The 13,447-nt window shown below is 43.9% G+C and overlaps 3 protein-coding genes across 3 annotated transcripts; 1 reads left to right on the top strand and 2 right to left on the bottom strand.

The window, feature by feature from the left end:
• The first annotated feature begins 115 nt into the window (after positions 1-115).
• Positions 116-5,977, top strand: LOC135501422 (NAD-dependent protein deacetylase sirtuin-2-like). Its single transcript, XM_064793540.1, has 16 exons — positions 116-266; positions 673-749; positions 927-963; positions 1,267-1,437; positions 1,624-1,742; positions 2,059-2,121; positions 2,410-2,478; positions 2,707-2,830; positions 3,063-3,128; positions 3,475-3,530; positions 3,676-3,752; positions 3,955-4,003; positions 4,407-4,477; positions 4,699-4,970; positions 5,180-5,242; positions 5,524-5,977. Exons 1-16 carry the CDS (start codon positions 191-193, stop codon positions 5,601-5,603), a joined length of 1,470 nt encoding a protein of 489 aa, XP_064649610.1. The 5' UTR covers positions 116-190; the 3' UTR covers positions 5,604-5,977.
• Positions 5,867-12,477, bottom strand: LOC135501038 (galanin receptor type 1-like). Its single transcript, XM_064792758.1, has 10 exons — positions 12,314-12,477; positions 11,542-11,735; positions 11,043-11,153; positions 10,710-10,822; positions 8,933-10,493; positions 7,893-8,010; positions 7,416-7,571; positions 6,932-7,069; positions 6,542-6,660; positions 5,867-6,249 (listed from the first exon to the last, which is right to left on the bottom strand). The coding sequence occupies exons 5-10, from the start codon at positions 9,306-9,308 to the stop codon at positions 5,867-5,869; spliced, it is 1,290 nt and encodes a 429-aa protein (XP_064648828.1). The 5' UTR covers positions 9,309-10,493; positions 10,710-10,822; positions 11,043-11,153; positions 11,542-11,735; positions 12,314-12,477.
• LOC135501037 (uncharacterized) lies at positions 10,275-11,716 on the bottom strand. The gene is made up of 4 exons (XM_064792756.1): positions 11,542-11,716; positions 11,043-11,153; positions 10,710-10,822; positions 10,275-10,493 (listed from the first exon to the last, which is right to left on the bottom strand). The coding sequence occupies exons 1-4, from the start codon at positions 11,714-11,716 to the stop codon at positions 10,275-10,277; spliced, it is 618 nt and encodes a 205-aa protein (XP_064648826.1).
• Positions 12,478-13,447: the final 970 nt, after the last annotated feature.

Raw genomic sequence — 13,447 nt, 5'->3', positions numbered from 1 at the left:
ATAATGATAGGCTAAGGAGAAAGCTTAGATCTAGGCCTTAAGGTCTACCTAGCAAATGACGTACTGTGTTATATTTGGCTTGTTATTGTCAGATCAAAACATACATTTATTGGAATGTACAGCAAGTCATGGTTCGATGTGATGATATGTCGTGTTGAATAGAAAATACGGCGAATATCATAAATTGAAAATGGCGGAATCAAGTGGCAGTTCTGAGGACACGTCGAGGATGGTTCCTCGGGGGAAGGTGTCGTTCAACGAGACAGGTGAGACGTTTCCAATGGTATTGAACAGGCCTCGGATAGGCCATGATGTCAACCCACAGCTATTCCTATCGGTTATTGGAGTAGCTATTGACATTTTCCTTAAACGCTAGCCTTTAGCAGCCTAGATACACCTCACGTAGTCATAAATTTCTTATGGTATCATAAAACAGGGGCTTGGCTAGAGCAGAACTGCTTAACTAAAGCAGGTAGGGATCGGTGGATGAACTTGTCAAGAAGGTCACCTGCGCTTTTGAATTATGTTCCAAGATCTTGGCAACTTCCACAGAAGCTTCAGCGCACATGCCCCCACCCCCGTTTTGAAAGCTCAGCGATGTCAAAACATGGAGGGTTTAAGATGGTTACACGCACAAAGCTTCTCTAAATACCGAATATTCCTTCGTTTCAGTCCAAGAACGTCCTATTTCGTCAAGAGGAGAACGATTTGAGAATGCGGTTGAAGAAAAGAAAAAAACAGAAAACAAGGTAATCAAATCAAGCATACAAAGAAAGAATTTACATGTACTAATAAATATGGTGATTTCTACGTCTTTCACTTGTGTTCCAGTACGGGAGCATACAGTCACGCCGAACCCCCACATTCACAAGCTTGTTCGTTATTTATGGTGATAGGTCTACTGTATTCTCTAACTTTTATTTCAGTTGGAAGCCCCAACTGTTGGTGACAATGGAAGATCACGTGAGTTCGTCTACACCCCCCCCCCCCCTTACCAAAGGAAATTGCCATAGAGAATGAAGACCCGTCCTGGCCACATTCTGATCAACTTTAATTGTCAATAAAGCAGCCAAGTTCGGATTAGTTTTTGTGCTATGAGAATCCGCCCAATGATAACTGTAATAAACGATAATTTTTGCATTAATTTCAATGCCGTACACCGGGGTCGTACAGTTGATTATGTTAACTTATGCGATGATGTCACAAAAGTAAAATGACATATCTATTTATCAGTAAGATATGAAAGTATGTTTTTATCCGGTTTAGCTAAGAGTATGTACCTATTGAGGTCATTGGCAAACTCTCTCGGGTTCGACAACTTGTACACGCCGCCAGAGAAACACCTGGAAACTGTAGACATGGCGGGTGTGGTCAAATACATCAAAGATGGCGGCTGTAAGAATATCGTCTGCATGTGTGGCGCTGGCATCTCCACGTGTAAGTATACACATCAATTAATCGGGATGAAGCTTTCATGATCAGTTGAGGTGCATCAGTGTGTTAGCAAAATGAGGCAAATCGAGGAAATGAAAAAGCGTGTGACCTTGTCCTCGGCAACTTAACTGTGTACTGATACTATAAATGGCTGCCACCAGGAGATCCTGACCACTCTTACCCTTTCAGCTGCGGGCATACCCGACTACAGAAGTCCAGGCACTGGTATGTTGGACATCATGAAGCCAGAAGTGGCGAAGTTTGGATTACCGGATGCGAAGGCGGTTTACACCTACGAATTCTTTAAGGTAATCGTCAAGAAAATTTTTGGTCGTAAATGCTCTATCACACCATGGGTGAGTCCAAAACACTCCCGTCTGGTCAGTGGTTAACTGGCTCTACCCCCAAAATAACTTGAGACACTGGTAATGCTGAGCCTGTTAGATCCTATTACAATTACGGAGGCTACCATAGAAGACACTTCTATGACGGGCCATGAGTAAGATTTCTTGAAAGAGCAAAAACGAAATTGTAATCCAGATTGTAGATTCCTCATACAACGCCGTTCATTTATTTTTGCTTCTAATGGCGCCTGCTACAGTTCCTGAAATGTTATCATTCCAGGACAACCCTGAACCTTACTATTACTTCGCCAGTCAAAGGTTCCCATCAACTGAGCGAGCAAAGGTAAACACGGAATATTCTTGCAGACAGGGCACACGTCAATGCTATACTTTCATGAACGCAGTATCCTGGTCGTCAGGATGATACATTTGTGCTGGTCCGCAAACACTGCCACAAAAATGACGACGGATATGTTTGGGTTCGCATTGATCTATGCCGTATCGCACATTTCACAAGAAAATGGCACACTGATGTGTGATGATGCCACACATCAAGTGGACTGTAGCAAAGTCTCGTTTTCTGGTGATGTCTATCATCTAAGTGCTTGATACAGAAACTCTTCTTTTTTAGCCCACCGCCGCCCACTACTTCATCAGACTGATGGGCGAGAAAGGTTTATTGCTGAGGAACTTTACTCAGGTAAAGATGGGGAAATTAGTTGGGAGAATCCTTGAGGTTTTTTCAAAATCTCAAACTCCCTTCTTTGAAGAGTAAATGACGTGCTCCAAAAAAACCAGCCGCCTCAACCGGAAGGCACTCTCTCCATTGCCATTGGTTTCTCTATCACTACAACGGTGATGAATATTCTAAAACTTCTGAGTGGTCGAAATCCTTCTTTCTTACATCTTAATGGCGGATTCCTTTCAGAATATTGACAACCTTGAGCGACTTGCTGGCCAGTCTCCTGAGAAACTCGTCCAAGTTCACGGCAACTACCATAACTGTTACTGCCAGAAGTGTTATGAGGAGTACACATGGAACTGGTGCCTTGGTAGGTTTCGGCAGGGGATGAAACTTTTGCCGAGGTTCTGATCAAAATCTTGTTTAGAATCTCACCACGACATATGCATGTTAAGATCTCGTCGGAGAAGGAACTGTCCAAGAGTTGACGAAGATCCGGTGTGGCGATATCAAATGCTCTCCCTCCCCCGGAAACTAGTCCTATCATTTGTCTGGTAACCAGTTAAGGCTCTATAAATCCGACATGCAATTCTACTTTCCAGAGGCTGTCAAAAAGGACAAAATTCCCAAATGTGTTCAGAATGGTTGTGATGGGATCATAAGACCAGGTAAGCCTGAATGTTGGTTGCCATCGAATTCGGACATTTTTGACACCAAAAAGGATAAAAATAAAAACTGCATACTACATTGACACTAGTAACGGTACTAGAAACTCCTGTCAACTGAGCTAAAATTAAAGAATAGTTTCAGTTCGTCAATTATATCTAAGATGGCAGCATTGTATGGAGCATATTTGGCCACCAAGGAGGGAGTTGTTGAACTAAAATAACTAGTTTTTTTCACTCTATCATAATCGAGGCGCGGGTTGATAGACACACGATGAAGCTCTTCGAAACGGCGAAGGAGTTATCAAGCTCTCAAAATGATTTCACGCTTCTTATCTTCACATTTCAGATATAGTCATGTTCGGCGAAAACCTTCCATTCCCTTTTTTCGATAAAGCAAGTGAGGTAAGTTCACCAAGAATAATATGCATGCCCCCAAAATGAGAGCTGAAAGCTGCTATCTAAGATATTGGGTTCCTGTCTATAGTATTTACCTTAAAAAAACCCTGACAAAGAGGAATATCCCCACGTACCATTTTTGTGTTTCCAGGATTGTCCAGCCTGTGACCTGCTGATTATTCTCGGCACATCATTAGCAGTGGCGCCATTTAACAGATTGGTTTCAAAGTAAGTGTTACTGTATCATTGGCAGTGGCATCATAACAGATTGTTTTCAAAGAGATTGATGTGCTTATTTTCTCTATGCCAGGAATCATATAGTTCAGGCCGGCTCATCTAGAGATACAAATCTGGGTTCGCCCGGAATCGAACCCGGGCCCCATTGCTGCAGTGTCAACCACTAGGCTATAATGCTTCTCTTTTTCAACAGTGTCCCAGAAACGACACCAAGATTAATGATTAACAAGGAGAAAGAGGGAGTAAGTAGAGCCGCCTCCTCCATTCAGCTGAAACTCGTGGCGGGAAATATTTGGCAGCCATTTTGGATTTTGGTGGCCATCTTTGATTTGAGACTATACGCCATGGTTTCCCCGAGGCTTATTAAGAATAGTATGTTTTTAGGATTAAAAATGATTGAGAAAAACAAGACTGGAAGAAGTTGTGCCTCCACCGGCAAATGGTGACACTTGACAGCAAACAACCGAGACAAAACGGCGAATAAATCGCTAGAAAATTATCGTAGGAAGGTTATACTGGCAGCTCAAATATGCCATTTCCTCCCGAGACCATTGTAATTCGGTAACTTATCAGGCTTGTTAATATGATTATGCGTTTGTTTCCTTCAATCTTTTAATATCATCCTATATTTCCTATATTTTACAGACGGGTGATGCATTTTTTGCTTTGATGGGATTTGGGTCCGGCTTACAGTTTGATTCAAAAGACAACTACAGGTAAGGGGAGACTGAGTCTCTGAAAGACTAAGTCACTTCGTCTTGGGTCTGACCAAGTTTCCAGAAACAGTTCCTTGTCTGAGACGAATACGTTTTATAAGCAGTGAAAAGCAACTCTCGTTCTAAAGTTTATGAGGACGAGCTATGATTATCAGATAAGATTATGTGCATGTCGGATATACTTTACAATCGTGGTACTGTTACACATTCTATGGTTCCAGGGATGTGTTCATGCAAGGTTCCTGCGACGATGGGTGCTATTCTTTGGCTGATGCCCTTGGCTGGGGCGAGGAGCTCCGGGAACTCATCAAGACGGAGCACGCTCGCGTGGATGCCTTCGCAGCTGAGAAGGCCGCGGCAAAACACAGGCCAAAATCAGAAGCTGCCCCTTCAGATCAACGACCGAAGCTCAAGGGCCCTTCGCCACAGAGTGGCGACACCAAGGCTGCTTCTTCAACTGGCTCGAAGAAGGAATCGTCATGTCTGACAAAAGGTAGCAGGTTATTTCGAGTCAAAAGATCCCAAAAACGAGACGACACGTTGGATCATTGACATAAATAGTCGGAATCTCCTCCAAGCGAAATATACAGTGAATTGATTTGATTTAAACGCGAGTGCTGCCATGAGATTGGTGATTCGCGGATCGAGGGCTTATACTTTGTCAAGTTTGACAACAGCTTGCCATGTGTTATCTCTTTCCAGATAAAACTCCGACGAAGTCTCCTCTCCCGGCGAAAACACAACAACGGAGAAACTCAACATCAAGTGAGTATACCAAACGTCAAAATATCAACACACCCTCAGAAGGCTTTTAAGCTTTGGGGAAAGAGGGAAAGCTACAATCAAGATCGCTGGTCGCAGCGATTTGAATCGCGCATGCGACGATAGTTGCTCGTTTGCGGTGGTCATCGCAGGTAAACTGTGAGAATTTTGAAAGATTCAGTGATTGCAGCGGCGACAGTTGCGATCAGTTCTAAACAGTGAGATGCATCGGGCAAACGAACCCACTGTTACCTGCTATATTCTGTTGCTTTCTTTTGTTTCAGGGGTGGGTGGTGGTTACAAAGCATCTACTGCTTCGTCAGCACCAAGGAGAAATTCGACACAAGCAACACCTAAAAAATGACAGGATGACAGGAAACCCACAAATATGGTTTATTCAATGTGATATGCATTTGGCACCAAATATTGTATTCAAGGTTACTGCTTGATACTACACATTCTCCTCGTGACTAAAAGCCGAGTCACACGTGTTTGTATTGTTTACTTCAGTTTTTGCTTCTTTCTAATATCATTCATGTTAGCCCTTTTCATCATCAATGAATAATTACACAGAGAAAGAAATGTAAACAATTGGTATGATTGACAAAGATCATTTGAGGGCAGATTTTACACAATGCTTGTTTTACGGCGTAGCGGAAGAACATCAACAGCCTCCATGATCGGTCCACGGGCCTTCAGCTTGTAGACCTTCTTCCCGTGACTGGTACACGTGCCCCACACCTCCGATCTCACGTGATCCTCTTCGGTGCTGCTGGACGCCGGTTGGTTCTGATACTGTCGCCGGGGAGCTTCTACCACGGCTGTCCCGGGTGCGCCTACAGTGAAGACCTTCGGCGTCACCTTCCGGGCGCAGGCGAGGAAGGACAGTTTGAAGCATTTTCTGAAGTTTTCGCTGAGGAAGGAGTAGATAATTGGATTGACCGCGCTGTTGGCGTAGGACAAGCAATGGGCGAGAATCTTCAGGACGTACTTGAACATCAGCACGTTCTCTGCAAAGAAAAATATTATTCAGAAATTGTTCCAAGGTCGTACCACAAATTCATGATCTGTATATTAGAGTCTCAGCAGATCCCGAACACAGTCACCTTGAGAGCCCCATCAGCTCATGGATTCGGTAACACCCCCTTCCTCCTCTCCCCGCAATTTGATATACGTATTCCAAAGTCACCCCTCGGAGGTCGATGATGTCGATGTAGAGCCAACAGAGAGCGAACAGGAGCACCGTCCTAACTAAGTGCATTGTTCCAGTGGCAACTACAGATCCTCCGCTGTAACCCTTACCTGATGTTATTCCAAAGTCGTTCCAGAGGTTGATTGTGTGAATTGGGAGCCAACAGATACAGAACACGACCACCACCATGAGAACCATCTTGGTGATCTTCCGACGGGACTTTATTCTCCTGCAAAAATACTTTCTCATTCATTCGCATGTGATGAAAAGGATAAGCTGAATTATCAAGGTGTTATGTGTGTAGACTCCAGGCAATTGGCGACTCAAACACTCGTTACCAGTGTGGGGAGTCATGTGATAGACAACACATGGTAAGTTTTTTCCAGGAGAGCAACTACAGTGCATAGTCTATCACGTAAATCACCACACTGGTTACCACCCTAACTGTTACAGTGTCCCCTATTGATGGGAACAGTAAAATATGTAACTCTGGTACCAACCTTGCCCAAGACTCGTTCTCCAGGACCTCCGGACTGACACTGGACCAGAGATTCCTTGCCATGAGAAGGTAACACCCCGCGATTACCATCAATGGGAGCATGTACAGCAGCGTGAACACCAGGACTGTATAGATCTGCCTGCGGAGAAGAAAGCATTTTTTACGCCATCATGTTCGGCCAAGTTGACAGTCGAGGTACCCCCTTCCCGTAACTGATGATAAGTTTAAATTTGAAGCGGAGCGATGACCCAATTTAGAAGTAAACATTACATGCAGAGGTTTTCGGCATTCCTGTCACATAAAACAATATGCTGCCTGTGCGGCGGTGTTTGCCCAGCTGTGTATATTTTGAGAGAGCCAGTCATCTTGCTGAGCTGAAGTCTTGTGGGTTTTTTTAAGACCAGAACCACAGCCCGAGGACCATTTTCCCTGGCCCTCTCGCTGACGGCCCTCGGCTCCTACTTAATTCGACAATATACGCTTACCTATGGAAGGGCACTGACCAGTGTTCCATGCAGTAATTCTGCCAGCCACCGTAGTCGAAGTGTTGTCTCACCTGGGTGACGAAAAGTATGGGGAGCAAGACAAGAAACGATGCCACCCAGATGGATCCAAGGACCCACAGGGTCGTCTCAATAGTTCTGAAAGAGATCAAAAGCATTGAATTAGACGACGATCATAGTTCTAGAGGACCGAGCGTACCCCGTTTACATGGGCCCCAAGAACAAAGTGAGAATGGTAAGCGATGGCATGGATACTTTCAATCTTGGTCAGGTAAGATTCCCTTGGCGAAAATATAGCAACACGTTGTCTTGGCGTTACCTTGCGCTGGCCATTTTTAGAGTGACGTGAAGGCTGATTCTGCCAAAAGGGAAAATAGGACTACAAAACGACGGCTCAAAAAGAGGCCTCGTTAGTTCCGACTCGCGTTTTCAGGAGTTTCGTCTCCTCACCAGACCTACCTGTAAACCCTTGACCTGACTGGGTGGACGATAGCATAGTATCGTTCGAGTCCCATCGCAGTTAAAGTCAGGATGCTGACTGCCATTGTCACAACCATTAGATAACTTGTCAATTTACCTGAATCAAGATATAAATAGGAACGTTACATGGAATAAGTATTCCTTGAATTTAACACAAGTTTGGGGCGTGGAGAACTTGGGAAGGTGGAACTCATTTGTAGACTTGGAGAGAAGTTTGTGCTACTCGTCGAGCAGGGCGCCTGCTTGGGCCATTGAGGCCGGGACTTTCTGGCATCTGCTGGGACTAAGAATCAATGTCGTTCAAGCAGTAAAAGCCTGAGTCTCCGTCACTTAAACCAAGCGCCCTTCTCAGAGCGATGGAGAAAGCAGAGATGCAGGAAACATGCATGATTGCTACATCATCTACGGGAGCCAAGGTTTAATTTAGAATGTAGAACATCGTTTGGATTAGGACACTACCCCTGTCGTGACAAGGGCTTTTGCGTTGCTTAGAGACGCAATGACGTTGCCGTTGGCAAGATGACCACAATGCCATGAGAGCAAGAGCCAGCATGGGCCCACGAGATGTAATTTATTTTAGGCTAAAAACAGTTCAAACCGACCAGGGGGAGCAACTTTCAAGTTCCAAATATCACAAAAAGATCGGAAGATCTTACAGCTAAATTACTTACATTCGGTTGAGTGTGTACATATGTTAGAAAACAGCTGGAAAATTTTCCACCCTCTATGGCGAGCTAGACGTATAGGTTATAGAATAACAAAAACGATACGACATTGCGTTATTTTGGCCCTTATTACGGTGAGTACCTTGCAGAAGAATTCAGGCCTTGCCCCAACACACAGTCTATTGACTTTAAACAATACCCGCTCGCACTTAATAGGCTTAAGGTCCCATTGTTCTCTGTCTTATGAAGGCAAATCATGACCACATCGACCCCCGCGAAACCTCTTTCGAGTTGATCGATAAGCCTTAACCGGAGGACAAATAAACGAATTGGAAAGAAGTTACGGTTACTTACACATGGGTTCGCCGAATATCCAGTTGGGAAGCACGTACAGCCAGGCAGTGAACGGCACGCAAAACACGAGGAAAAGAAGATCAGCTACCGCTAGGTTTACTAAGTACAGGTTGGTGACTGTCTTCATGGCGCCGTTCCGCAGGACGACGTAAACGACAAAGCTGTTCCCAACGAGCCCGACCACGAAGATGAAGCCGAAGATGCTGGGTATGGCGTAGGCCTCGGGGAGGACCAAGTCCGAGGCGTACGTGTAGTAATCGTAGTAGTAATCATAACCGTAGCTGTCGTCTGCTGAACAATTGGCATCGTCTGCTTGGGATTCATTGCACGTGGGTCGAAGGAGGTGTAGGTCGTACTGGTCCTTGTAGGTAGTCATGTTTTTGTTTCAGGATTCCAAAACTGAAGTCGAGATCAACAACCTACGTTTCCTTTGCTGCAGGTGAATCTTTTGAAAACATTATCCCCTTCTCATAGATGACCAACATTGATAGAGCAAATACTTCGGTCACTGACATCTCTTGCTGTTGCTGCTAGATTAATCAGATTAATTGCAAAGGATCATCAGGTCAGAAACCATGCAGCGGCTCTCGAACACCGGCGACTTCGTTAGGCAGGCTGATGTCAAGAAAAGGTATTCATAACTTTCCCAGGTTCTCCTATAAAAAGCATGTTTTCTGAACCAGTATGTAAGAGAAGGGGAACTTGGTGTCTAACAAGATGAAGGCACAGAATTTTTAAACATTAACATAGGAATGTTTATTCATAATGGCACATCATGCAGCTGTCGGAACAATCTGGCAAATGTACAGGGTTATCGGCAAAAGTGTGCTGATCTCTCAAGCACTCAACAATGCATCATACAGTGTTGCATAAATGACATACTACAGTTTACTAGTTTACAAATACCAATTAATGGCGCGCAAGCCACAACAAGCAGAGCAGATGTGTAGGACTGACTACCCGAAGTTAGCATATCACAATCTCTGTTTCTATCAATCGAGTGTCGAGTTGGTTTGAAGACAAATTTATTAGTTCAATTGCCTTTATCGGTAAACAATAACAAACAGATACAGTTCTAGATATTAAACTGAAGATGCTATAAGAAGATGGTCAAGTGCACCGTTTTTCTTTCGAGAGAATTGGTTAAGACAATGATAAGGCGAATAGAAAATGCATTAGGGGAGCCAAGTTTAATGTTTCACACTGCTTTTTAGGCCAGTCTACAATAATGCATTCAGACCATACCTGGAGAAAGCTACGTTGTCATACAACTCAATTCTCACAAAAATGGCACTTGACTACCATCTTGCAGTAGCACCGTCATTTTGAATTGCATGTATCATCACTCTAGCCACGTTTTCGCTTTATGAACCAAAACGGGATAGTCTACATTTTCCATCACATAATGGCTCACACTTCCTAGAATGGTCCTCCGCAAGACACCCAGACCCCTGGAGCCCATCACGATCATCATCGGCTGCTCTTCGTCAGCGATCTGGACAAGTGCTTCCCCGGCATTGCCACCATACTCCATGCAACGACACCTGTAGGCATCTTTATTCTGGATTTGAAAAAAGGCCACAAAGCAATTATGACATGTACGGTATTAGACTGAAATGCGGAACAAAACGTAGATTTCGCAAGGGGAACGACGATGTACAACGTATGTAGTATATCGAATTTTTTATTTTATTTTCCCGACTTTTAGAAAATAAAATACTAATGACATGTATAAGAATGGAATGACGAATGCTGCACACTGTTACAATGTACTTACATTCACATCAATGCCATAAGACTTGAGCTTGTTTATATAATGATGCTGTAACTTGTTAGTTTGTTCCCTCTTCATCGCCAACATTGCTTCATATTCTTTTTTCGTTTCCGACTCTGCAAAAAGGAAAAAATATTTGGGTGACATTTGGTCGTATACTAGTATTGTCCAATCAAAGTGATGAAATTTGTTTCACCGGCGGTGGATTTTATCAGTGAAGGAATGAATAAAATATAGCAATTAAATGCTTTGCTTTCCTGTCGCACAAAAACGTCATTTCCATAATTCCCTTAAAATGAATTTCACCATCTACCAACTTTTGAAAAGATAACTTACGATACCAGCCCCCGAATCCCTCGAGGACGGATGCCCCTCCATAGTAAGGTGGTTCAGTTGTGTGAGCAAAGACGATCTGTACGCCAGGACGATACAACTTGGTCATGTAAACTGAGGAAGAAAGGGGGGGGGGGGGGTAATTATCACAAGAAAAGCTCGGACTTGATAAATTAAGATAGGAAGTCGAGTTCCATGTCATCACAGTATATTAGGTCAGAGCACGAAAAGGAAAGTAGGCCTAAGGCGTTTGCATGTTTTCTATCCAAATCCCTCTCGCAATTATTACTAAAGAGTCCGTGTAAAAATCTCCCTGAACATGCAGAGATTCATCGCTTACAGAAGCAACATTTTGAGGCTTCATGTGACCATATGAATGTTCATTCTTCAGGCTATCATAGTCTTAGTCAATCATAATCTTATAAAAAAGCGGCAGTGGCGATTTCATTTTTGCCACACCGACGAGTAAAATGGGTGGAACGGGATGCCTCGGGATACTCACAATCAAATGCCTTTTCGCAATTCTTACTGGGATCGATAGCAACCATGACTTTGTCTCCCATGTCCTGCTCCGACTCCTTGTCCTTTTTCTCATTATCAACAGTAGCAGCTTCAACTGTTGGCATCACTGAAGAATTGCTGGCATAAGCCATGTAGTTGGTCATATAGTTACCCATTGCTGCCTCGGAAAATCGTCTGAAACAATGCAGCCTTTTAGAAGGAAGAATTTGGTGGTGGTATTGGCCAGAATGCACGAGACGTACGTCATGCCCATTGTTGTTGACCCACATGACACGTTCTGGCGAGTTACGCTGACGAGTCACGTGGTTTCACGTGACGTCATCACCTACCATACTGGAGGGACAGACAAAAGAAAGCAAGGCCAAATGTACACTCCGGACCCAATGGACCGGCCTCATCCCTCATCATTTGATATGATGACGCAATGGACTGTTTTGGGAGTATAGGCCAAATCACGGTTCTGTCACTGCTTCAAAATCATGTCCCTCCCATATGTACCTAGGCTAGTAGGCCTACCCTACCACACCACTACCGCTACCACACCAAAACCGGCCCATAATGCCGGCCGGTTAGTGGTTCACCGACGTTCAATGATTCAATATACTAATATATCACAATGTCAGTCCAATGTGACATTGAACTTGCATGCACATCTAGTGTCAGTGCAAAATGGCCTTTCTTTTCCAGGATTCGAAACAAATGACCTCACAACTGTCATTTCGGTATATACTATACTAATCAAGGGCCTATACCTGATGGACCCGGGCTAGCGGCAAGGTCAACTGGTCAAGGGTTCCTGAGAAAAACACGGAATATCACACAGCTTTTCGATACTGAAAACTGAATAAATGCGGAATATGTTGTATGGCAGCTGTGTAGTGCTTTGATCAGCTGCAATGATGGCCTGGTTTCGATGACCCCGTTCAATAGAATATTGGCCTGCTCAACCCGCGGCTGTTCAATCTAAACAGGCCATGTCGCCTTTCATAATATATGTATCGGCCTAGTGAAAAAGGCACGCTTTTCAAACTTATATTTGTCAGAAGGGCCCAGAACGTATAGCAGCCGAGACATTTAGGCCTAAATTTCACCATACCTTTTGTCTTTCCTATCTCCTGCATACATGTATGACATCAAGGTTTCAACCCTGCTATTGCTTTTCTCAGCGCAGAGAAAACAAAAGACATGAAAAAAAGATGGAAACGTCATAAAATCGTCATTTTCCTAAAGATCATGCGGTTTTTAGAATTAACGGATAAATCGATTTCATTTCACTTCAAGGATGACATTCTACAACTTATATTTGCCCTTGTTGATTTAGGTCTAATTCGGCCCCCAGGAAAGCCGTTTCGTGCGAGTCGATGTCATTAATATTTGCCCCGATACATTGTTACCCTTTGTAAGACTGTAGAACAATGGGAATTAAGGCCGAGGTGCGAGCAATAGACGGACCGTGTTGGGTCAGGCCCGAATGCCTGCAACTGCGAGGCGTGGGGCAGAACATCAGTTCAAATATCACTGCAATGATGAAACTGGCGAATCGTTTTTTAGGGAAAGTGTCTGTAGTTTCTCCTTGAGTTGGGTCTTCAAGAGAGGTGTCCAAAGCTCAGGCTTCCGACCTAGATCTTGACACGACTCCCTGCTGAAAGTAAATGCTTTACTCCATTGAGATTCCCTAACGTGAATGAATGACCCATCCCGTCCAATGTGACACAGCCTGTTCACTCGTTCATTCATATCTATCAAAAGTTCAACTTCTGTCTTAAAACTTGCATCTTCGCCTGCAATTTTTTCCCATAAAGTTTTATTGAAGTGTTCATATAGGGCGTAATCTACCCGACTCCAGGCCTTGTGTTTTTTGACGAGGGAGAAGTAGCCATTAGATT

Source organism: Lineus longissimus, chromosome 17, assembly GCF_910592395.1.
Source record: "Lineus longissimus chromosome 17, tnLinLong1.2, whole genome shotgun sequence".
Taxonomy (NCBI): domain Eukaryota; kingdom Metazoa; phylum Nemertea; class Pilidiophora; order Heteronemertea; family Lineidae; genus Lineus; species Lineus longissimus.
This window is presented reverse-complemented; position numbering and strand designations above follow the sequence as displayed.

Coding starts and splice junctions, on each gene's coding strand:
- LOC135501037 (XM_064792756.1), bottom strand. CDS start 11,716: ATGGGTAACTATATGACCAACTACATGGCTTATGCCAGCAATTCTTCA. Junction 11,154..11,541: donor TTGCGAAAAGGCATTTGATT/GTGAGTATCCCG, acceptor TTTCTTCCTCAG/TTTACATGACCAAGTTGTAT. Junction 10,823..11,042: donor GGGATTCGGGGGCTGGTATC/GTAAGTTATCTT, acceptor TCCTTTTTGCAG/AGTCGGAAACGAAAAAAGAA.
- LOC135501422 (XM_064793540.1), top strand. CDS start 191: ATGGCGGAATCAAGTGGCAGTTCTGAGGACACGTCGAGGATGGTTCCT. Junction 964..1,266: donor TGGTGACAATGGAAGATCAC/GTGAGTTCGTCT, acceptor TATCCGGTTTAG/CTAAGAGTATGTACCTATTG. Junction 1,438..1,623: donor TGGCGCTGGCATCTCCACGT/GTAAGTATACAC, acceptor TTACCCTTTCAG/CTGCGGGCATACCCGACTAC.
- LOC135501038 (XM_064792758.1), bottom strand. CDS start 9,308: ATGACTACCTACAAGGACCAGTACGACCTACACCTCCTTCGACCCACG. Junction 8,011..8,932: donor GATATTCGGCGAACCCATGT/GTAAGTAACCGT, acceptor ATCTTGATTCAG/GTAAATTGACAAGTTATCTA. Junction 7,572..7,892: donor GTCAGGTCAAGGGTTTACAG/GTAGGTCTGGTG, acceptor GATCTCTTTCAG/AACTATTGAGACGACCCTGT.